General features: G+C 45.0%; 1 protein-coding gene across 3 annotated transcripts in view; it reads right to left on the bottom strand.

The window, feature by feature from the left end:
• SCRN1 (secernin 1) overlaps nt 1-23,989 on the bottom strand; it is a 70,740-nt gene that overhangs the window by 4,913 nt on the left and 41,838 nt on the right. For all 3 annotated transcript variants that reach the window (XM_017861355.1, XM_017861353.1, XM_017861354.1), the window contains exons 4-7: nt 18,669-18,871; nt 15,373-15,567; nt 11,563-11,728; nt 1,422-1,602 (exon numbers count right to left, since the gene is read on the bottom strand). In XM_017861355.1, the coding sequence (XP_017716844.1) occupies nt 1,422-1,602; nt 11,563-11,728; nt 15,373-15,567; nt 18,669-18,871 (745 nt within the window). The remainder of the gene's footprint in view (nt 1-1,421; nt 1,603-11,562; nt 11,729-15,372; nt 15,568-18,668; nt 18,872-23,989) is intronic.

The raw sequence follows: 23,989 nt of genomic DNA, 5'->3' as shown, positions 1-23,989 counted from the left end.
CATTCTAATTAACCAAATATCCACCACACAGCGACAGTTTTCATCTACTTGGGGCTTACAGTCATCCACCAAGAACATAAACACCGTCAGGAGCTACTGTGGACAGCCCTGGAGAAAGCACAGTTGAATGCAGTGGCAGCATGCATGCTTGCCATCTTCTGCCAGGCTTTGTAGGCTGGTGGGGAGAAGAGATGTAAAATACCTGGGCGACCTTTACGTGTTTAATGGTCTCTTCTGTGGAAGAGCAGGGCAAGCTCTCAGAAAAGTGAGACAGCCCTTCTCAGAGATGCTGTCTGAATTCATCTGGATGGACTGCTTGGGTTTCCCTCTTGATATCCTTTTTCTATAGTCCACCATGTCAAATGCAAGAGGCTCACACCATCCACAGCACCAATTTATACAAAAGGTCCTCCTTTCGGGCCCTTCAGGCCAATATGGACCTACCTATTAAAAGCTGTTACATAAATAGTTGGGGAAAACTGATGAGTGTCTAACAAACACATTCCTTCTTCCTCTCTTCAGCAAAATATAGGCTTGAATTTTATATCAAGTCCATCAGGGGTGGCTGCTGTGGACACACTGGGTGCTGTGGAATGTGCTTTGGGGGGTTTTCTTGTTTGAATTGATGACTTATCACTTTATTAACCAAAGGTATGGGACTGGGGAGAGCTGCACTTTGAAGGATTACTACTTCTTTTTTAAAACTAGGAATATGAGGCTGGGCGTGGAGGCTCATGCTTGTAATCCCAGCACTTTGGGAGGCAGAAGCAGGCGGATTGCTTGAGCTCAGGAGTTCAAGACCAGCCTGGCCAACATGGTGAAACCCTGTTTCTACTAAAAAAAAAAAAAAAAAAAAAAAACCCTAGGAATACGAGAATATTTTCTAAAACTATGTTTGCACTATGGTAAAACATATGTATTATAACATAAAATTTACCATTTAAAAACTTTAAAACATACAGTTCAGTGCATTAAACTCATTCACAATGTTGTACGACCAGCACCACCAGCCATCTCCAAAACTTTTTGAAGCAACATATTGTATCTTTAAATAAAATGTTGCCAGCAAATACAACTTTTTACCCCCAAAAGTACATAAATAATTTTACACAGTATGTAACAGTTATCCCTACTGTACTGCATATTCCTAAGTAAGATACCCAGCCTGCTGAGTTCCAGAATAACATGAGAAGGAGAAGCTTTGTCTTATTTGGTTTCAAGAGCCCGGGCAGGAAAATGAACACCAGCTTTCTAGGAAGGGTCCCAGGAACCTGGCCTCTGGGAGGAACCTGGCCTCTGGGAGGAGCCTGGCCACACTGGATGGGTGGGGGGAGGGTCTCACTTGTCATCTGCTTCCCTGCCTCCTTCCTCGCTGACCTCACCCGCCCGCCTCTGCCTCTGTGGCCCTCGTGCAAGCTCACCTGATCACTTTCGATGATGGCTCGTGCCCACTCGTGGGCTTTGTACAGCTCATGCCGGCGGTCTGGTTTCTCCTGGAACCGAGGCTCCTTTCTGGCAGGGTCGTCATCCCCAAAACAGGGAGACTGTGTTTTGGGGACAAGTTTTACATCATCCACAAAGATGAAAGGCTTGAATATGGATCTGGAGAGGAAGGAGAGGCACTTCAGCCAGGCAGAGGTTGGGGCCCAGGAACACCCAGAGACTATCCTTTTATTCAGCAAACACTGCCCAAGCCAACTTGTGGTAGGTGGTGGGTGGGGGGTGTGGGTGATGGGTGGGTGCCAAGAGAGACATAACTGCATGTTTTCGTCGCTATTTTAGCAAAACTAGCAGTCATTTACAAGCTGCAAATTCCTCTACTGATAGTACTGACAGTAAAGAGACATTAAAACAGACTTCCTTTGTTCTGAACCATTTGAGAGGACTCTTTTAGCAATAAAAAGTGAGGCAAACAAACAGTGTTCTGAGAAAGGGTGCAAGGAGCCATCTAGCTGAGTGAGAGGTTTGCCTTTTTTTTTTTTTTTTTTTTTTTTTACCGTGGTCTGAGAAGCAGCCTCTGGGAAGGGAAGGGCCTTTTGGTTTGGATTTGTTTTTAGTTTCTTCTGAGGTTCTACCTTACTGAAAAATCTATGGAATATCTCTGACAGACCCAAGGAGGGGACAGAGTAAGAAAGATGACAGAAGAGGCCTTGGAGGGTGCACACCACACAGAAGTCCGGTTGTGTGAGAGAGCTAGCACAGGGCACAGCAGGTAGCTAATGCCTCTGGCTCTCTTCAATTCAGTTCTCAAGCAGGATGGATGTTATCTTCAGGAAAACGGCTGTGCGCATGCCTGCATGTGTGTGTACTTGTGCATGTCTAGGACACATCACCACACACACACACACACACACGAGAGCCACGCATATAAACAGCTGTGGCCTGGGATCCCAGGCCAACAGGGTGAGAGGCCAATACAGCTGACTGTAACACCGGGGAGACAGCCTTATCCCACCCTCCCTACACCCAGAGGAAACACTGCTGGATCAGAGGGCTGCTCCTGGCAGGCATGGGCACCTCTGGGTCCCAAGGATTGCCTGTTTTCAGCTGCACCATGGGGCAGCACCTGCAATAACAGCAGGAGAGAAGGAACTCCCCATACGTGCCCCATATGTACAGGTTAGATTTGTCAGATTTGGACATTTTTTTCTCCTCTCAACAGGTGCACTGTGGCTCATCCCGGGTACCTCAAGTGGGCTAGAGGTGAGCTAAGATGTTGATTCTCTCAGCCCTGGGGCATCTGGGGCTTGAGGAAGCCAGGGCAGCCTTGCCAGTGTGCCACACAGGTATTAATAGTTTCAGGTATGGGCCAGGTGTGGTGGCTCACACCTGTAATCCCAGCATTTTGGGAGGCTGGGAAAGGCAGATCACTTGAGGTCAGGAGTTCGAGACCAGCCTGGCCAACATGGTAAAACCCCGTTTCTATTAAAAATTTTTTAAAAATTAGCCAGATGTGGTGGAGTGCTCCTGTAATCCCAGCTACTCAGGAGGTTGAGACAGGAGAATAGCTGGAACCCGGGAGGCAGAGGCTGCAGTGAGCCGAGATCATGCCATTGCACTCCAGCCTGGGTGACTGAGCGAGACTCTGTCTCAAAAACAAACAAAACAAACAAACAAAAACTATATTCAGGTATGCCATGACCTGAAAAGGGACTGGGAGCCAATAACCCTTGCTACCCAATTTTGTTATTGGACTTGCAGCAACAGTATTGGCTGCAGAACCTCAGGCCCCACCCTGTCCTGCTGAATCAGAATCTGCATTTGTAATAAGAGCCCTGTGGATTCATGACATATCCAAGTCTGAAGAGTGCTACTAAAGACACAACAGTAATGAGAAGTACCCTCTTAGGTTAGCTTCCTGATGTTGCCATGGGACAGGAGTCTCAAGTGAGAAAAGAAAGACACTGATCACAATATGCAAAATTGGGGCCCACACTAATTTAATTTCAGTATTAAAAGCAGTAAGACCTTCGTACCCCAAGCTGGTGAACTGAGTGGTACTAGTTGAGGACTAGTGTCAGGTACTCTGCTGTTCTCTATAGGTGATGTAAATATAATTGGAGACTGGGCCCATCCTCCGATCCACTGGGAAGTACAAGGCATGCCACGCTGCGCCCACCTGCTCAAAGTCAAGCTCTGCCAAGAACCTTCCCTCCCCAGCCATCATCAAAAGAAGTTCCCCCTAAAGACATAGGGGAGCTACCCTTGTACAGAAGGAACACACACTGCCACTTCCTACAGCCCTTGAAAACAGAATGATTGCTCTACCCCTCTACTGAGTGTTGAATGAATGGCTGTTGAATATGAAAAAGGAATTATTGCAAAACCTAAAACTGTTTAAACCCATTTTGACTACATGAAATTGAATTCTCTAATTGGTGAGTCAGTTGATTCTGCAAAAGGGCTGCAGATGGAGGGCTCACTGAAAGAGGGCAATGGAGCAGGGGGGGAGGAGGAGGGCCAGGAGAGAGCACGCCTAGTCATCCACAACCAGCTGCCTCCAGGCTACCTCTGGGCTCTGACAGCAGGACTGCCTCACAACAGGCAGACATCCTACCCTTCAGGACCAGACAGCACTAGGGGTTTCCTGGGAAGTCAGTGCATGTCACATCAGCAGCATCAGCCTCCTTGGCTGGCACAGAGACCTTTCAGTGGTGGACAGGCCCGCGGCTCCCGCCCAGCAGCCCAGTCAGCTCGGTTTTCATCTCAGCTCCAGGGCTCTGCGCTGGGCAGAAATGGGCAGAGCCAAGACTCCCACCTGGGCTGGTAGGCTTCACAGTGGGACTGGTACAGGCTCAACACCTGGCAGCCAAGGGAACTGCGACCACGCCCTCCAGCAGAGCCCACTGAGCAGGCACCATGCAATGCTACTTCATTCAATCCCCATGCCACTCCAAAGCCCACTCCAAACACAAGTGGGAGCAGTATCTTCACCAGGAAACCTGCCATTTCACCCCTAAAACCTCAGTGCTTCCCTTACTGCGCATCTCAGGTCTCTTCTGACACAGGATCCCTTGGGAAAGCCATGCCAAGAAGTGAGGGAAGGGGACAGCCTGGCAGCACTGCTGGGCGGAGCTACCTCCTGCAGAGCAGGGCAGGTAACTGGGCTGGGACTTGGAATGGGGGTGTGAGTCCCTGCTCTACCTCTGACCCACTGTGGGCCCATGGTTTTCCCTCTCTGGCTCTTGTCTGACTACAATGATCTCAACAGTCCCTCCCAACTTCTACAACTAGTTTATTTCCATTTCTGTCACGAAGCTTGTAAACTGGTGATGCCAGCTTCAGTAAGCTCATGCTAACCACAGTCACGGTCTTCTGTATCCAATACAGGATAAATGCATAGTAAAAACTCAGAATGCTCTATGTGACGTAACTTTAAACCCACCCCAAGCTCACTGGAATGGAGAGGTTAATCAGTGAGGGTGTCTGGTGGCTTTTCTAAGAGAAGAGATACCATAAGTTTGTCCCGCTCATCTATCCATTTTAGTTTAAAAAGAATACATAATAAATATGAGGAGGTTCCCAAAATATTCTAAAGCAGCCAAAGCTCTCCAAAGATTTTTTCAAAGTTTAGTATATTCAACTAATAAAAAATATAAAGCCTAAATGTATTGAGGTGGTTACAAGCTTGTTTGAGGTTGAATAAATTATATAACTAATAAATAAGGGTATCTAAAAAATAATAACTACATAAAATATTAACAAAAATTATTGCTGATAATAATTGCAATATTAATAATTGTTTCAACCAGGATGTGGAAATTATCTATAATTCTGGTTTCATCATTTGTGTCTATGTACCCAGAAAAGGGGAATGGGGGTAACTCAGTGGTTCCCAGATGTTTTGATTTCTTTCAGTCTTTACAGAAAATCACACTTAGAATTCCAAATAGATAAGGAGATACTCTGACATTTTCCCACAGGTGAGCCACAGATGGTAGCTTCTTAAATGCTACTTGAATTAATAAAAGCCCATTAACGGATACACCCACTGTCTCCACCACGTACACTTAGCAGATACACCCAACCGTGTCCAGCCCACCTGACCGGGATGAGGCCCACTTCATCAGACGCATGGGATGCCCCCGAGTGTCCCGTGGGCGGCTTGGATGCGGAACACACTGAAAAGCCTCCAGAAGGCTGATTCCGCCTCTGTCCTCAGGGCTCGCTCCCAGATCGACCTTCGGAAAAGTCACCAAACCCTGGGCTGGGAATGTGCCCCAGTCACTCAGCCTTCTGTGGTGTGGTGTGACAGGAATACAAGATGATGGGCCCAAAAGGACAAAGTGCTTCCAATGGCGAGGCGCAGCCCAGCAGCCAGTTCATGAGGAGGTTCAGAGCTGGCTGAGCTACTTTAAAGGGACCTTGTGAGGGGCGGTTAAACTAATGAGACCACGAGCAACACTAAAGGAAGCCTCCCTTCAGCCTTCAGCTCTCACGAAGACAAATCTAAGGGCTGAGGCACACAGTCCCATGACACGATGCACAGCGTGGGCATGCAAGCTCCGTTGCAGAGATCTGCAGAATTTTAGCCTTGAGTGACAATGTGAGGCACAGCCAAGAAACATACTCCACTGGACACACCGTTCCCTCATCTGCCCCTTTTTCCCTCTAAAGCCTTGTGAGGGAGGCAGCATGCCAATGCAAAAAAACTATTTTCCAATCATTTGTTTTCTCATTTTGGAAGAACAGCAATATTATCATGAAAATCTCTAACATTTTATAGCACAGCATAATTCTCAAAGCATCTGCATTCAATTCTCATGGTACTCTCATTCATTCATTCATTCATTCATTCAGCAAATACGTGTTGAGTCCTGGTGGAGCACCAGATACTGTTCTAGGTACTAGGGATACAGCAGTGAACAAAGAAGGGCAAACATTTCTGTCCCATTTTACATATGAGATGACTGAGGCTCACAGAAGCTAAGTGCTTTGTCCAAAATCACATTCCTACTAAGTGGCAGATCTAGAAGTAAATTCAGATCTAAATGCAAGGTCAGTTTTCCCCACTACCTCTCACTCTTAAATTCTTCTGTTAGTTTTCCCATACACCTTGTACTACTGCAGAAAAGAAAATACTTTTGTGCTTTAGAATGTATAATTTAATATCAGTGGCTAGCCAACACTGCTGTCCTCAAACATGGCTCTGCTCTTACTGAAGATGCAGAAACTCTCCAAGCAACAAACCAGGCTGATCCTGTGACCTGGAGTTCCTGGCAAATCTACTGAGGAGAATTAGCACAGAAAGAACAATACATAAACCCCTGTTCAGAGGAAGCTGCCCACCTTTGAACCAATCTCAAATAAACCTACAATACCAAGTTTCTCTCAGAAACGCAGGTGCCCCTCAGAGTGGTTCATCTATGTTTATTCCAGCTTTACTGTGAGCGACTTTAATCATAGAGTCAAAGTCACACCTGGCTCCCATAAACATATACACTTTCTATGTGCCCACAAAAATTAAAACAAAACAACCAAAAAAAAAAAAAAACGTTTAAAGTCACACCTGGCTGAAAGCAGACCTAATCCATGAAGGGAGTTTCCATTTTAAAGGAAAAGAGAACCAGTACTTTTGAAGCACTAAACAGCCTTAAGGATGGTGGGCTGGATTCAGAGGCTCTGGGAAGTTTTGAAAAGTCAAACGTGTAGGACAGAGAGAGGAGACGACTGGTGTTGGAAGAATTCAGAATGGAATTGGAGGGGTAGGCGCCATGTAGCCTAGGGCCTTCGGCTGTGTGTCTATCTGCGCAGGCCGTGCCCCACGTGGCTCCAAAGGCTGCATGAGTCATGCTGACCAAGGCTCATAATGTTTGCTCCAGTAACAAAAAGCTGTTTGTGACATTTGAATTATCTAGATGGCAATGTCTTGGTCATTTTAACTTCTCAAGATTAGTACACTGGCCCAGCACTTTGGGAGGCGGAGGCAGGCGAATAACCTGAGGTCAGGACTTTGAGACCAGCCTGGCCAAAATGGTGAAACCCCATCGTTACTAAAAATAAAAAATTAGTTGGGTGTGGTGGCACATGCCTATAGTCCCAGCTACTCAGGAGGCTGAGGCAGGAGAATTGTTTGAACCCAGGAGGTGGAGGTTGCAGTGAGCCAAGATCACACCACTGCACTCCAGCCTAGGTAACACAGTGAGATTCCATCTCCAATAAAAGAAAAAAAGATTAGTACACTGAGAGCAGAAGAGGAAGAAACAAAGAAAACGCACCCACAAGTAAGGAGGTGGGGTGGAGGGGAATGTCCTGGCATCTCTCCAGCACCCTGCCACTAGTTAAAGTAGCTCAGACACACTATTTTCTTAGAACTTCTACGTTCTCCCCGCCTTCTGGTTTACCCATCCTGTATCTTGAGTATTTATTTTATTTCATTTTATTTTATTTTATTTTTAAGACAGAGTCTCACTTTGTCATGCAGGCTGGAGTGCAGTGGCTCAATCTCAGCTCACTGCAACATTTGCCTCCCAGGTTCAAGTGATTCTCCTGCCTCAGCCTCCAGAGTAGCTGGGATTACAGGCATGCGCCACCACGCCTGGCTAACTTTTGTATTTTTTTTTAGTAGAGACAAGGTTTCGCCATGTTGGCCAGGCTGTTCTGGAATTCCTGACCTCAAGCGATCCACCCACCTTGGCCTCCCAAAGTGCTGGGGTTCCAGGTGTGAGCGGCCACACCTGGCCTGTATCTTGAGTATTTATTTGTGTATTTTCCTGCATGTGGGGGCCTCTCAGTGGTTTACTGGTCTAACAACTATATCTCTGAAAAAATTAGCTCAGATTTATGGCATCTGCCAATTTCTGTAGTGTAAATACCCCCACTGTGGCCCATTTCAAGGGGCCAATGACATCACCACATGTGGAGTTGGGAAGAGAGGCTCTTCTCACAAGCAGCTCTCTGTGATTCCAGCACACTGTAAGACTCTGAATTTCACACTGTCTCACAATGCTAAGGTACTTCTCTACTCCTCCCCCCTCCAATTCTTCACATCAATGAAGCTTTAACAAGTGCTGGCTTCCTAGGAAATGGTTTCCAAAGCTCAGAACCAGTACACTAAAGCCAATCGGTGTCACTCTTTGAATGACTGTGGCACACACTGACTCCACACAGTGTTGATGTGATGGAATTTGCCTTCTCAACATAATTAAGTGAAGAACTTCTGCATCTCCCTCAAGCATTGAAACTCTGCCTTCAGCATCTCCTTCCACCTCTCAACCTTACATAGTACCTAGCACATAGTAGGAGGGAGGGAGGGGAAAAGAGGATGTGAGCGCGTTATTTCAAGGAAAAGATCTATAATTAATACAGTGAGAAAAGGACAGAGAAGTGTCCAGGCAGGCAGACAACAGGAAGATCATGTTTTTTGGTTTTAACATTAACTGGGAAGGGTAAAGACTAAAGTGTGGTTCTTTTCCAAGTCCGCTACTGTGAAGCGATTTCTAACATTTTTAGCATTAACAGAAGCCAAAATCTCCCTAATTTTCTTGCCTAAAAAATCTAAGAAAAGGCAATTATGTTTCTTGCTGACAAAATACAATAAGTCGAGCATGCTCAATTACAGAGAAACACTGAAATGTTGAATAGAAAGAATAACAATGTATGTATGACAGTTCTACAGTCACGGTAGGAAATGCAGCTCTTTTACCATGGAAGATAATAATGAATTTCTTCCAGAAGGGTCTTAATCTTCTATAACACAAGGTCTTTGAAATTAATTTAACCACGAATAATTTTCTTTTAAAAGCACTTAAAATTTTTCATTTTAACTATCAGAAGGCTATTGCCCAGCCATTTTTACAGCTGGATTAGGCCATGTCCTTCAGCCTAGGAAGTGGAGTTCCTTTACATCGGTATCCTGGGCTCACAAGGCCCTGTCTCCTGAGCACAGTTAGAGCTGGTATCTGAGACATCAGGAACAACAGGGGTTGGTTCAGCTCAACCCACTCTTTGAAAGGCTCCTGTTCCCTAAAAAGCCATGCCCAAATACTTTCGCAGAGCATTCCAGACACTTGAAAATAGAACTCCAAATGTCCATATGTACCCCTGTCACCCAGCAGGGTCCTCACAAGGGGCTACTGAGCCACTAGCATTAGGGGAGCAAACTAGGTCACAGTTCAGGAGGGAGGCCCAGACACAAGGGGAAGACGGAGCCTCAAATCCGCTGGGCCAAAAAGTGGGTAGAAGGTACGGCCATGGAGCCCAAGGATTCAGAACTGGGAGACAAAATCAAGGGAATACCAACTGAACTCAAACAGGAGGAGCCTCCTGAGAGGTTGCCAGGAGCAGCGTCGAGCAGTTGAGGCTCACTGATAAAGGCTGACAGGGGTGCCACAGGAGGGTGCTAGGTTTGTTTCACGGAGGGGCTGGGGGTAGAGGAGCAATGGGCACCTAGTGACCAGCACTATCTCTGGGAGGATGCACGGCTCTAGCCTGTGGTCATGTGGTTTCATGCCTCTCTGCCTTTGCACGTGCCGTCCTCTCCACCCAGACTGCTGTTCCTGCTTTTTACCTAACGAACCCCTCTCTTTCCACAACGCCCAGTGCTCAAGAGCTCCGTCCTCTGTGAAGCTTTCCCCTTCATCATCTCATTTGTGCCACCATTTTCCTTGTACACACTTCATCCATGGTATACAACAAACATAATATTTGGTACGCAGTAGGTGATTAGCGTTTGTTGAATGAACAAGTGAATGAAAAACTAAGAACAGCTAATACTGAGTTCCCCAGTCAGGTCTGGTTAGAAAGATCTATTGATATTGGCAGTAGTTTAAAAACGAGGCCAAAGGGTCACAAGAGGTGCTTCACTTTTCCCCTGAGTCATCTAAGAATCAGTCCCTAGCTAGATGTAATCATTGTCTTATATTCCTGAAACAGTAAAAGGAGAATAAATATTTTCAGCTGCAAAACGAATGAAATGTAATACCAGCAAATACCCCGGAAGCAGATTCAAAGGTTTAACAAGCTGACTTTCAGACAGCGATAATGATGATCAGCCAATGGAACACCCAAAAAAACACCAGAGAACCTACTGGAATGGGCAGCCTTCTAGAGCCTTCCAGGCTGAGGATCAGACTTGCCTGACAGATTCCTAGGTCCACCTCAAAGATTCTCATACAATAGGTATCAGTCAATGAACCTGTATTTTTTGAAAACTCCTCCAAGTGATTCTAGCAATGAACAGATTTAGAAACCACTGGACAGCTGGTTCTAAGCTACTGATGACGTGATTCCTGATATACATGACAGAATGTTCCTGGGGAGAGGGGCTGCTGTCTGCCTGGGAGATCAGAGATCGTCTTCATAAATAATCGTTAAATCTACCATGTATTGACTTGGATTATCTCATTTAATCCTCCCAACAAGCATGTAAAGGTAGGAGCTGGTATTATCCCCATTGTACAAATACAGAAACTGAAGCTTAGAGAGGTGAAATAACTTATTCAGCTTCTATGGGGCAGAGGTCAGATTCAGAATCCTGGCAGTCATTCTAGAGGCTGTGTTCTTTATCCCTGTGTAATGCTGCCTTTTTGCTGAAGTACAGGGGCAGAAAGCAACCCCCTAAAACACAATGTCTTAAAGAAGGGGCCAGTACACGTGAAGTTACTTCAATCTGTATTGCCTCTGAACTGTTTTATTCTCTAACTCACAGGAACTGGTTGTTTTGATAAATCATGAACATTCCCACATCTCTCTGTCTCGCTGTGTTTTGTTCATTTCTGTATCCCTCATAAACCACACAATGCTTGGCCCATGAGATATACTCAGTAAATATTTGATATTAGGTTGGTGCAAAAGTAATGGTAAGGACCACAATTACTTTTGCACCAACCTAATAAATTTAAAAGAACTACTAGATTCCCTGACTAAATACTACATGACTAAAACCAAGGAATTCACTTAATCAAAGCCCTTGGTGCTACACTGCCCACAATGAGGCTGACTGAAAAATGTGACTTTGTTATCCAAGGGGAGGACATGGTCAGGCACTTACTACGCACTTGCTGAAAGAGCTTTCAAGGGAAGCACTCACGTTCTCCCTACGTGACCAGGTCTCGGACAAACCTGGAAGGATCGGGGGTCCCAGTGAAGTAGTGAATGCACGGAGAGCTTCTATTCTGTGGCAGGACAGACACTCCACTGGCTGTGGTTAGGAAAGACTCGGAGTCTATGCACACTCCACTGGCTTTGTCTCGTAAGGTGTTCATCATAGTCTGCACCGTGATGCTTTCTGCAAAAACATGAAAGACAGACAAATGGAAAGAGTAGATATAACACAAAACTGTGGTGGGCTACTAACTAAACTCCATTCATTCTGTTCTCTTTTAGTAATAAAACTCTGAAATTATATCTGGGACTGTAATCACCAAACTACAGAGTCTATTTCCCCACTTCCCTTGTGACTATATGTGGCCATGTGATGTTGATCAATAGGAGGCAAGCAGAAACAATGTGTGCAATTCCTCATCACATCTAAAAACAAGGTATGTTTGCCTTTTGTTTTTATTTTCTCCCTTCCTGCCAACTAGGAGATGCAAACAAGTGGACCACAAATGGAATTCCTATGTTGAGTCACAGTAACCAGCCATGGACTGGTCATATATACCTGAACTGTAAGATGGGAGAGAAATAACCTACTATTTTCTTTAAGCCATGTTAATTTGGGTGTCTTTGTTACAGCATTTAGCTGTACCTCAATCAGTATAATAACTCAATAGATATCCACAAGAAAGTACGTACAATCTACTATGCACAGTCCACCAAGCTCGCTCCCATAAACTCTTGCTGGTCAGAATCAATACTCCATTTGGAGAATGTCCTCTCCGCGGTGGGAAATATATGCACAGAGAGGCATTTAGAATATTCAGAGCCATTAGGACTGTTGGCTGTGACCACAGATAAACAGATAAACAAATCCTTGATTACATGAGATCCCATTTCTACAACTTCCCCTGGGTTATAATTGGTTAAAACACTATTTCAGTCTGTGTTCACCATGATGGAATTGAAGCATCACATGGAGAGAAAGTTTGTTGGCACATTCACGTCCACTTTATAAATCTCTACTTACATGTCATACCTAGAAATATTAACAACAAATCCTTGATTGCTTCAACTATCCCGTGTTCAGATTTCCTCATTGTCTTATAAATGAGCCTACTGATTTGAACTGGAATCAATCAGAATTGGAAACGTCTCTGCCTCTTGTTTTTTCCCCTTGCATCTTTTTTTTTTGAGACGGAGTCTGGCTCTGTCCCCCCAGCTGGAGTGCAATGGCGCAATCTCGGCTCACTGCAACCTCCACCTCCCAGGTTCAAGTGATTCGCCCACCCTCAGCCTCCCCAGTAGCTGGGACTATAGGCATGCACCACCACGCCTGGCTAATTTTTGTATTTTTTTGGTAGAGATGAGGTTTCACCATGTTGGTCAGGCTGCTCTTGAACTCCTGGCCTAAAGTGATCTGCCCTCCACGGGCCTCCCAAAGTGCTTGGATTGCAGGCATGAGCCACCGCACCCACTCAGCTTGCATCTTAGTTGTCAGAGTCATCTTTCCTGTAGTTGCGCACAGTGTAAGCTTTGCAGATGGCATCCTCATGGCATTATTTGTTGGGAACAGGCCCCCTGAAATCTGGCCATAAACTGGCCCCAAAACTGGCCATAAACAAAATCTCTGTAGCACTGTGACATGTTCGTGATGGCCATGGCGCCCACGCTGCAAGGTTGTGGGTTTACGGGAATCAGGGCAAGGAACACCTGGGCCAACCTGGGCAGAAAACTGCTTAAAGGCGTTCTTAAACCACAAGCAATAGCATGAGCAATCTGTGCCTTAAGGACATGCTCCTGCTGCAGATAACTAGCCGGACCCATCCCTTTATTTTGGCCCATCCCTTCGTTTCCTGTAAGGAAGACTTTTAGTTAATCTAATACTTTTAGTTAATCTATAATCTATAGAAACGATGCTTATCACTGGCTTGCTGTCAATAAATTCATGGGTAAATCTCTGTTCAAGGCTCTGAAGGCTGTGAGACCCCTGATTTCCCACTCCACACTTCTATATTTCTGTGTGTGTGTGTGTCTTTAATTCTTCTAGTGCCACTGGGTTAGGGTCTCCTCGACCGAGCTGGTCTCGGCAATTATTACATTAAATAGCGTATTTGTTCCTCTATCCTCTGTATTTCCTGTAAATTAGTAGCCAGACCTAAAGGCTTTATCAGATTTACAGCTGATGTTTTGGCAACATTATTTAATATCTTTCATCCAGCTAGATTTTTTTTAATTAAAACAATTTGGATTTTTTTAAAGCTCCCATTTAAAAGTGAATATTTTCTTACCTTCCTACCCAGAATATATTACATAAGTGCTAAAGGAAAAGTCCTAAAGTGTTCTAGATTAAGAGCCAGGAAACATTTTCCTTCCTTTTTGTTTTTTTTTTTTTAAAAGAGACAGGGTCTCACTCTGTCACCCAGGCTGGAGTGAGGTGGTGCAATCACAGCCCACGGCAGCCTTGAACTCCGGGGCTTAAAAAATCTTCCCACCGCAGCCCCCTGAGGAGCAGGAACTATAGACACGCATCATGTCTGGCTAATTTTGTTCATTTCTTTGGAGAGATGAGGTCTTGCTGAGTTACCCAGGTTGGTCTTAAACTGAACTCCTAGCCTCAAGTGATCCTCTGCCTCAGCCTCCCAAAGTACTGTGATTACAAGCATGCACCTGGCCTGACTGTAAATATTTCAGGTTTATGGGCCATACAATTTCTGTTGAAACTTTCCTGTTGCACCTGCTCAACTCTGCCATTATAGTGAGAAAGCTGCCCCAAACAATATATAAATAAATGGGCGTGGCTACACTCCAATAAAATTTTATTTTCAAAACAGGCAGCTGCCAACAGGTCATAGTTTGTTGACCCCTGTTCTAAATGATCCAAAACTTTGACTTATAAAATACATGCATCACCAGCAAATATAGAATGACTGTTGCAGGTTTTTTGGAAGGATTTCCGCATAGGCACAAAAGTAAGAAGCTATTTAGTCACCATATATATACCTAAATATGGATTCTGATTAAGTTAATAACTAGGGGCTGGGTGTGGTGGCTTAGGCCTGTAATCTCAGCACTTTGGGAGGCCAAGGCGGGCAAATCCCTTGAGCCCAGGAGTGTCAGACCAGCCTGGGCAACAAAATGAGACCCTGTCTCTACAAAAAAAAAAATTAGCCAGAAATGGTGGCACATGCTTGTAGTACCAGCTACTGGGATGGCAGCAGGGGTGCAGCTGAGGGAGGATTGCGTGAGTTCAGGAGGTGGAGGCTGCAGTGAGTCGAGATTGTGCCAACACACTTAGCTTAGGCAACAGAGTGACACCCTGTCTCAATAAATAAATAAATAAATAAATAAATAAATAAATAAATAAAGTTAGTAACTAGTTGGCAGATGGAGTGGCAACAATTGAACTCATCAAGTGTCCATGGAACAAAAAACTATACGGGGGGCGCTTAGATGAGTAAGAGACAACACCTTTGCCCTTAAGGCCCAGCAGGCTAGTGCAGCAGGGGAAGATGAGTCAAATATATAACTACTGATGTAAGAGGATGGCTGCAATAAGTATTACAAAAGGCAACATAATGACATCAGAGATTAAAGGAGAATAACATGGGTAGGAGCAGGAAACCTCCAGGGATGAGGAAGCACCATGTAAAAATAAATACAAATTGTTTTCTTGCCTGCACATCAGGGACTTTTAGCACAAGCTGGTCTTTACATACAAGGGCTATTCTGTATTCCTCTTTGTTCACCCTTCTAAGTTCAGACAAGTTCTCAGAAACAGCTGCAAGAGAAAGGGTTATGAGAAGGAGAATCGTGAGGGAGAGACTAACTCACCTTCTTGTTTTTCTAAGCTGTCTTTGCCAGCACCGCAGTCTAGATGATCCTCAACTGGAGAAAAGACTTCAGAAAAATTGAACTCGCCCTCTCCTGTCCACCAACCTTGGCTCTGAGCATAACTCCTGAGTTCCGGATGCTCTGCATCCATCTTAGTGGTGAGCGAAAGCCGATTGCAAATGCACCTCACTCCCTCTGCAGAGAGTGCAAAGCCCCATTAGTTAAAAATATACTTATAAAGACTGAATCAAGAAATGGAAATTTATAGGGAATCCTTTCCCTGAAACACTGACTTTAACCACAGGGAGGAATCCATTTAATTTTTGAAGAGAGAAACAGACAATCATTGAGCCTCTTTCGAGGAGACCTCCTAAAAGGTCTGACCGGTCTTGACTGGGCATTATCACATTTTAAATGAGCAACAGTCACTTTACCCATCTTAAAAGCATAATCAAGAGGAAATATGTAAGGCTCTTCATTTTGGCTAAATAAGCCCCAAGCATTCATTAGTTACACACCAAAAAAGGGACAGGTGCTTTGAAAGAGGTACTGAGCTAACAAGACTTAGCAATCCATAAGAGAGTCCTCTATAATAGAGATGCTGTTCCTCTACAGCAATGCTCTATCGCATCTATAGAAAGCCCCTCCCTGGAAAACACTTTACACCCCACTCCTTGCCCAAATATATATGGTTTTTTTTTAAAAAAAAAAAAATACAAATCAAATCCTTCATTCAACTTTTTTTTTTCAGGTCTCAACATTTAGAAAACCACATGGCAATGATAACAAATCTTTTTAAAATAACTGAATATATTCATGAATATATGTATGTCTGGGTACATGTGTGTGCGCACATGTGTATGTGTGAGATAAAGTGTGTGTGTGCATGTGTGTATGTGCTTGAAAAATCTATGGGAAATTTTTTCTTATAAAAATAGAATTGTGACTAAGTAAGTCTAGAATCAGAAACGCCCGCATTCTGAGTATATTCCACTTTGATGAATGAGGGCTTAGACCAGAAACTCTCCTACCAGCTGGCCGGCTTGCTATGTCTTCTTTGAAGCCTGAGCTGCAAATGCACACAGGACAACTCAGCCTTCCAGCTTCAAGATGCTGTCTAGGGCACAAACACTAGGAAGTTATCGGTGCTAGCTTAAAAGGGCCATTCCTATCTGCTGCTTCCAGGGAGCAGGCTGATTTTCCAAATTCTTGGAGAATGAAGTGAGATAAAGAACCTAAACTACAAGCTACAGGAAAGCCATCACTGCCTGACAACCAGTTCCTAGAGGCAGGATCAGTACCAGACTAAGTTCTTTCAGTATGTTTTGCTTCACTGATTCACACTTCCAAAATAAGCATTCCTGGCTGGTGGGCATTGGTCCTTCGTCATTTATCTTTTCAGAGAGGACCATACAAGTACAATTATAAACAACTAAAAATAAAAACCAGTTTTGCCCTAAACAAGTGATTTTGACATCATTCATACTAAGCTATTAAAACAATACTCTTGTAAGTGACTCTACAGATATTAGTTTCCCAGTGGGCAGATTTACAGCAGGCATTTGCTTTCAAGAATGTTAGCCTTTGGGAGACAGAGTGCATTAAATCTTACTGCAATCCATCACACCGTTGCTGGGATCAGACGACATGAAGTCAATGAGTCCAAGAAATGGCTGGGGTTCTTCTTTATTTAAATATTTAGTTAACTAATGGCAGAATTCATTCTGTGTAATTTTTTAAGCTACATTATGAAGAGACGCTCGGCTTTTGAAATGTAGTCATAGATCAAAAAGTGTTAGGTTCAACTTAAAAGTAATATGACTGCTTTGAAACATGGATTACTACCACTCTTGATGGAACAATTCAATAGTAAGACTTCATCTCAGGAGGGATTTTTATCAAGGAGTTTTAAGTTCCTGCATTGCAAGAGAGTTGGAGACCTGGTGGGCTGCACTGGCTGCCTTAGTTCTAGAAATACTTTAAGAGTTGGGCGAGTAGCTACATACCCTGGTGGGTGGGTACATGCTGAGCATATGAGATGGAGAAACTCTCCATGATTGCTGACGGACACCACTAGCCCATTTTGCACCCTTGTGAGATATAAAGAGGCCACCCCCATCTCCAGACAGACACAGCCTTCATACAGCTTGGCCAGGAAGCCACAGTCTAGATTCACTGCCTCACTGGGGCAACTTTGTATACAGTACAATGTACCCATCAACCAGAGAAGAAGCCCTGAACACTGAACTAACTTTGTGCACAGAAAACAGGCTTGATTCCCATCTACTGTGATAGATGTTCTGCTTCTAACTCGGGTCAAATTTGGTTCAATTCACCCCTAAGATAGGGATGGCACACAAGTTTCATCCCCAACATCATTCTGGATTACTCGGAAGAGACTTCCTGGTAAATTTAGTTAAGAAAAATACATAGGCCAAGACTAGGTTCAACAAAAGAAGAGTGTCGTAACCTAGTCCTCCACCATCAGCATAGGAGGGAAGAATGGCAGTGCATATGCCATGTGGTCACCACCCAGTCCCAAGGAGCTGCTCAGGCCAATTCCCTCTTAGGACTACTTAGTCCTCTTGGAAGCCCTTTAACCCATTCTGGGATCTCATCCTGTCCAGAAAATGAGGATGCTGAGGTGGGGATACAAAACTACCGCTCCCACCCCTAACACTGCCTTCCCCAGGGCTGTGTTAGAAGCAAGATGCTCCAAGGGCTGCAGAGCAGCAATTTTACAGGCACTAAATCCTTCTGGGTGGACCATCTAGTCCGCTGCTCTTCTAGAAACACTGTCTCACACTGAGAGAGATGAACTTCACTCACAGAGAAATCCCAGAGTGGCATACACCGGTCCTCACACAGATCTAAACTCCTATTTTAGAGGAACATGGCAAGCACAAAGATCTACAGGGTTGGGGGTGACAAGGGGCTACTGTCCAGGGAAGGGACTTGTTGGCCTATTACACAAGAAGAGTCACCATTCTCTTGGCCAATTAATAGAGTAATGGTTTAAGTCATGGAATTCCTGGTAGTCAAAAGCAGGTTCTTCCTGGAAAGCAAAGAGAAAATACGAAAGGTTAGAAGACTGCTTCACTCCAGGTTCAGGAGACTCCAGGTTCTCTTCTTGGAGGTGCCCAGAAATGAGAGGCATGCCAAAGCATGACAGTCCCACACAGAGAGGACCCGCAACAGCACGTCTTTCCTCCAGGTCTGACACTGTACATGCAGGCCACCCCCATCTCTGTGGCCTTCCCTGTCCTCAGAACTCTCCACCATCCACACCTGCTTACCTGTGACTTTCTCAGCAGCCCAGTACTTCCCTACGGTCTCGAGCACCCAGGCTTCATCACGATCCACAATCAGATATGCACTTTGGAAGCTGCGGCAGGAGTTTGCATCTTCATAGTAATTCCCACCTTGTCCGTGTTCTTCCAACAAGGAGACAATGACATCTAAGGCTTCTTTAGCTGTTTCCCCTCTTTCTAAACCAAGCCTGCAGGAAGGAAACCAGAACTATACTTCAGTCATTTCATACCACAGGATTGTTACTAGAGTAACCAAAGACTGGGCAAGGCCGAGTTATGAAGCATGCCAACATGTGTAAACATGTTAAGTCTGCAGAACAATAAGCAAACTGATTAACTGCACTGTATCTCAGAATATACTTCTCACATATTTGCTTAAAAAACCATTTGGGATAGCCAGGTGCAGTGGTTCATGCCTATAATCCTAGCAGTTTGGGAGTGGCAGGAGGATTGCTTGAGCTCAGGAGTTCAAGATCAGCCTGGGCAACATAGCGAGACCTCTTCCTCAAAAAAAAAATTTTTTGTTAATTAGCCAGGCATGGTGGGACACACTGGCAGTCTCAGCTACTTGGAAGGCTGAGGTGGTACGATTGCTTAAGCCAGGCAAGTCGAGGCTGCAGTGAGCCATGATCATGCCACTGCGCTCTAGTCTGGGCATCAGAGTAAGACCCTGTCTCAAAAAAAAAAAAGAAAGAAAAAAACATAGGGGTGTTTTCTGTCTTTCGTCATTTCCCTTCCACACAGAAAAGTCGGGAACCCCAGTGGCTTCTCCCTCTTGGAAGGCACCTGTCTGTCTTCCCCTCTTCTGACTGTGTCTCCCACAGAGCTGGCCGGCTCAGCTCTAGCCCTTACAAAACCTCCTCTCTGTGGCATGTACTCCCTCCTGACTCTAACCTGGGCAAAAGGAAATCAAGGCCAAGTCTGGCCTTGATCTCTATTATTCTACACCAGGTATTTTGCTTACTTATTAAAAGTGTTCAAATGCCAGACATTATCCTGTGTCCAGAGAGGGCATTGTCCTCTGTCTCTATCTCAGAGACCGTATTAGGAATGGGCAACTGGTTGAGACATAATCAGCCTTTTCTACATATATCTCCTCCTACCTATCAGCCTACGTCTATTGGTATGGCTTACAGCTTCAGTCATCAAAAGAATATGTATTCCCTTTGAAATGAGACATCCATCTCCTCCTAGCCTTTCCAATTAATAAACCCTTTAAAGAGGGCACTGATATGGTTTGGCTGTGTCCCCACCCAAATCTCAACTTGAATTATATCTCCCAGAATTCTCACTTATTGTGGGAGGGACCCAAAAGGAGGTAATTGAATCAGGGGACCAGTCTTTTCCATGCTGTTCTCGTGATAGTGGATAAGTCTCACAAGATCTGATGGGTTTATCAGAGGTTCCCGCTTTTGCTTCTTCCTCATTTTCTCTTGCACAGTACTGCCCTCTGTGTGACCTTGGGCAGGTTATATATTTTGAACTTCAGTTTTATGTCATCTATAAAATGAATGCCCACATCATTTAGTTGCTATAAGAGTAGGTTTATGAGATAGCATCCATGAAAATATGCAGTGCTAGTGCCTGTGACCAGGAAAGTGACCAGTCAATTTCTGGAGTTAGAACACTGTGGCAGAGAAACATATGACTCGGAGATAAATGGACCCAGCTTCTAGTTCTGGCTCTGCTACTCACTGGCATTATGATCTTAAGTAATGTGACCTTTCCAAACCTTGATTTTTCTCATCTGCAGATTGAAAACAATACTACCTCCCTCTCGGGCTGCTATGAAAGAGGATGGTACATGCCATGTACTCAGGAAGTGTCCATTTATTCATCTGTTCATTCGAATTATAATTCAGGTGGCAGGAACACAGAAGTCTTAGAACCCGGGCAATGGCACTACTACAATGGTGGTACAAGCCAGTTCTTGGTGAATTTTCAACTTGAGAAGTAACAACTATTCAAATTTATCTAATTTGAAGCTTCCTAAAGGGATATTTTACTGTGCTGCCAGGGAGAAGAAAAGCTAATACAACTAATCTATAGGCTGATTATTATAACAGGCTTATGTTTGTAGTCAAATAATTACATGCAAATTCATTTGACATTTCTCATTTTAAGCTTATGTAGCAAGACTCGGTTACAAGGCAGTAATTTACAAAGCTGAACCCTAAAACCTTAGGAGAGGGATAAAAGAATAAACCCATTAGAAGATTGAATTCAGCTGACTTTTCCTTTGGTCAATGTCATCTTCTCCAAAGAGAAGGAACAGAAGCAGCACTCATCTTATCTTAAGGCTCCGGAACAAACAAAGGTGCTGTGAGTGCCTCTCAGAAGCCCAAGCTGTGCACACTCAAAGGCCTCCTTCCTCCTTTCCACAGGTCCCTGGTAGCCCCCTGGTCACTGCCTCATACAGACATTCCAGGCAGAATCCTGTTCCCAGGGCCTTTGCAGGGCGCCAACTTGCCCGTGCAAACATGTGTTAGGAGCATGTGAATACACAGTCAGCTGTAACAGCCCCGTCTTCAGAGCTTGTGACTTATCTTTTTTTATCTTTAGTGCACTCTTCTGATGTTCTGCCTGTGTGCATTCCACACTGAGGCCCTAGCACGTACACTTGCCCTCCCATGCTGACTTTGATATCCTCTGGCAGAGTTGGCAACAGGACCTCAGCACTATCCACAGACCTAATTCTGATTTCACCCTCCTATCCTTTGTACCAGGACCGTGGGTCTGAGATACCCCTTTGTCCCACCTGATTATTCCCACCTGGTCTTCCTACCATGCGATGAGGACAGACCCACTGCTCCATAGGACAAGGGCCGTGAATAACACCAGGGTTACACCCTCGCCCTCTGCAACTGAGAAATGCAGATGAATCCCATGTCACTGGGTGCAGAAGAGATGCCAGAGGGACCTGGGGCCCCAAGTCACACGGCATCCAGAGGACTACGTTAAAGCCATTCCCAAGAGTCTCACCTCCTACATGGGGCAGATTCATGTGATTCCGGAAGACGGCAGTGCTCTCTGGCCCCATGCCTAATTTCACTTTGGCTGCTACCCCTCCACATGGGCAGGACCAAGGCAGGGAAGGGGAAGAAACTCAACGGGCCAAGGTTAGAGTCCCACTGTAACATCTATCTTCTGTGCAGTTCAAATCTTTCCAAAGTGTGTGCTTTGTCCAGCTTGTTCTGGGCCTGGGAATTAGATGCTCCTGAATTCAATTCCTAGTTTTATGGGAAAAGCTTTCCTTGGGAGCCCATGCATGACCTTCTCACAGGTCAAGCTCACCCTGCCTGCTCCTGAAAAGTTAACACATCTCACTGAGAAAGATGGGTCACACCTGTACTTCCCCTGCTTAAAGCCCCTTTGTTTAGAAATTCGCTTATCTTTTCAACATCTGTGCCTCCATGGATTAGGAGACCCCTGTCCCTTTCTATCTCAAATCAGGTAAAACTAGATTTGCCATGGACATATAATCACTGACTTGGGAAAAGTAATAAAAAGAGGCAACACTGCCCCCTTAGAGAGATGGGCCTGGTATGCTTACTGGACTCAGGTGCAAATAATCTTCCTCCTCCACAATCAAGCAGTCCGCCAGGCCCTTCTGGGGTCAGGACCTTTTGGAAATTGGAAATTCCCAGCCTTCAGCCAGAGGGCTGGAAGCAGGAAGGTAATGCTGTGAAGTGATTGCTTGTCCCCCTGGTTTCCCCCAAAAATTCATATGTTAAGCCTAATCCCCAGTGTGATGGTATGGTAGGCGGGGCCTTTGGGAGGTGATGAGGTCATGAGGGTGGAGGCACCATGATGGGATTAGTGCCTTTAAAAGAAGAGACACCAGAACGTGTCCTCTTTCTCTGTTCTCTGCCACGTGAGGACACAGGGAAAGATGGCCGTCTGCAAACCAGCAAGCAGGCTCTCCCCAGACACTGGGTCTGCCGGCGCCTTGATCTCAGATTTCCCAGTCTCTAGGAATGTGAAAAATAAATTTGTGTAGTTTAAACCCCCTAGGCTATGGTATGTTTGTTATAGCAGCCCAAATGGACTAAGATGAGTAATAACACAGGTGATGGATGTGAAGGTGATCTAGGGAAAGAGCGTGTGAAACTTTTTCACTTAGCTCCATCTCTCAGTGTCCTGAAATTCCCGTGTCATTGACAGTTGAAGTAAAATATGTTCCACCACATAGAGGAGTGGCCTCTCTGAGGTTAGCAGGCCCTGGGATCCCTGGCTTAGCCACCTTCTAGCTCTGGGGCCTTGGGCAACTCCTTTAATCCTCCTAAGCTCCAGTGTCCTCACCTCTCAAAGGGAGGAGCCCTACTTCACTGGGTGACTGTGAGAGTTAAATGAAATAATACTTGCAAAGCATGTCTTACCATAGTGTTCAGGAAATAGTAACTCTGATTACACAGGTTCCTCCTGCCTACAAATGGTGACTGAGCCTCCTTTTAAATCACCTGAGTCCTCACATTCACCAACAACCTAAAGACAAATTACAGACCTTTCCAAATTTTCACACTGGCCTTCTGTCAAGGACTTTTGTGATTTTTAACATGCTGAAGGTCTGATGGAATGCGTCCAGAATTATAAGATGTTCTGAAATATTGGAATTGACCAGGTTTTAGTGCCATTGTTAAACACAAATGGGAGTAGCAAAAAAAAAGAATAAAGTAGTTATGCAAAGGGAAGAAAAGGCAAGAAATACTGAAAGAAGGCAGCAATCTGCTGGAGCCAGTTGCTACCAGCTTGGAGAGCAGATGGTTAAATTTTAGGGATTTTGAGCCAGTTGTGAAACTGTTGGTAGCTTGAAACCCATCACGGTGGGAGTATTTACACTAAGGAAATTGAAAAAGGACTCAAACAGCGCTGCCCCTTTCCTCCACCAGGCTGGTTATTAAACATTTACCAGCATACTTCTGACAGAGGTTCCAAATGCTTCCTAGTTCTCATCCATGTTGAGGCCCAGATCTATCACGTCTGACAGACCTTGGATTATAAGTGGCACCCTAGGCTGCACGTGGTGGTTCACGCCTGTAATCCCAGCACTTTGGGAGGCCGAGGCGGGCGGATCATGAGGTCAAGAGATCTAGACCATCCTGGCAAACATGGTGAAACCCTGTCTCTACTAAAAATACAAAAAATTAGTTGGGTGTGGTGGTGGGCACCTGTAGTCCCACCTACTCGGGAGGCTGAGGCAGGAGAATGGCGTGAACCCAGGAGGCAGAGGTTGCACTGAGCCGAGATGGTGCCACTGCACTCCAGCCTGGGTGACAGAGCAAGAGTCTGTCAAAAAAAAAAAAAAA

Source organism: Rhinopithecus bieti, unplaced genomic scaffold (assembly GCF_001698545.2).
Source record: "Rhinopithecus bieti isolate Rb0 unplaced genomic scaffold, ASM169854v2 scaffold_61709, whole genome shotgun sequence".
Classification (NCBI taxonomy): domain Eukaryota; kingdom Metazoa; phylum Chordata; class Mammalia; order Primates; family Cercopithecidae; genus Rhinopithecus; species Rhinopithecus bieti.
Note: the sequence above shows the minus strand (reverse complement) of the source record. Positions and strands in the feature narration are given on the sequence as shown.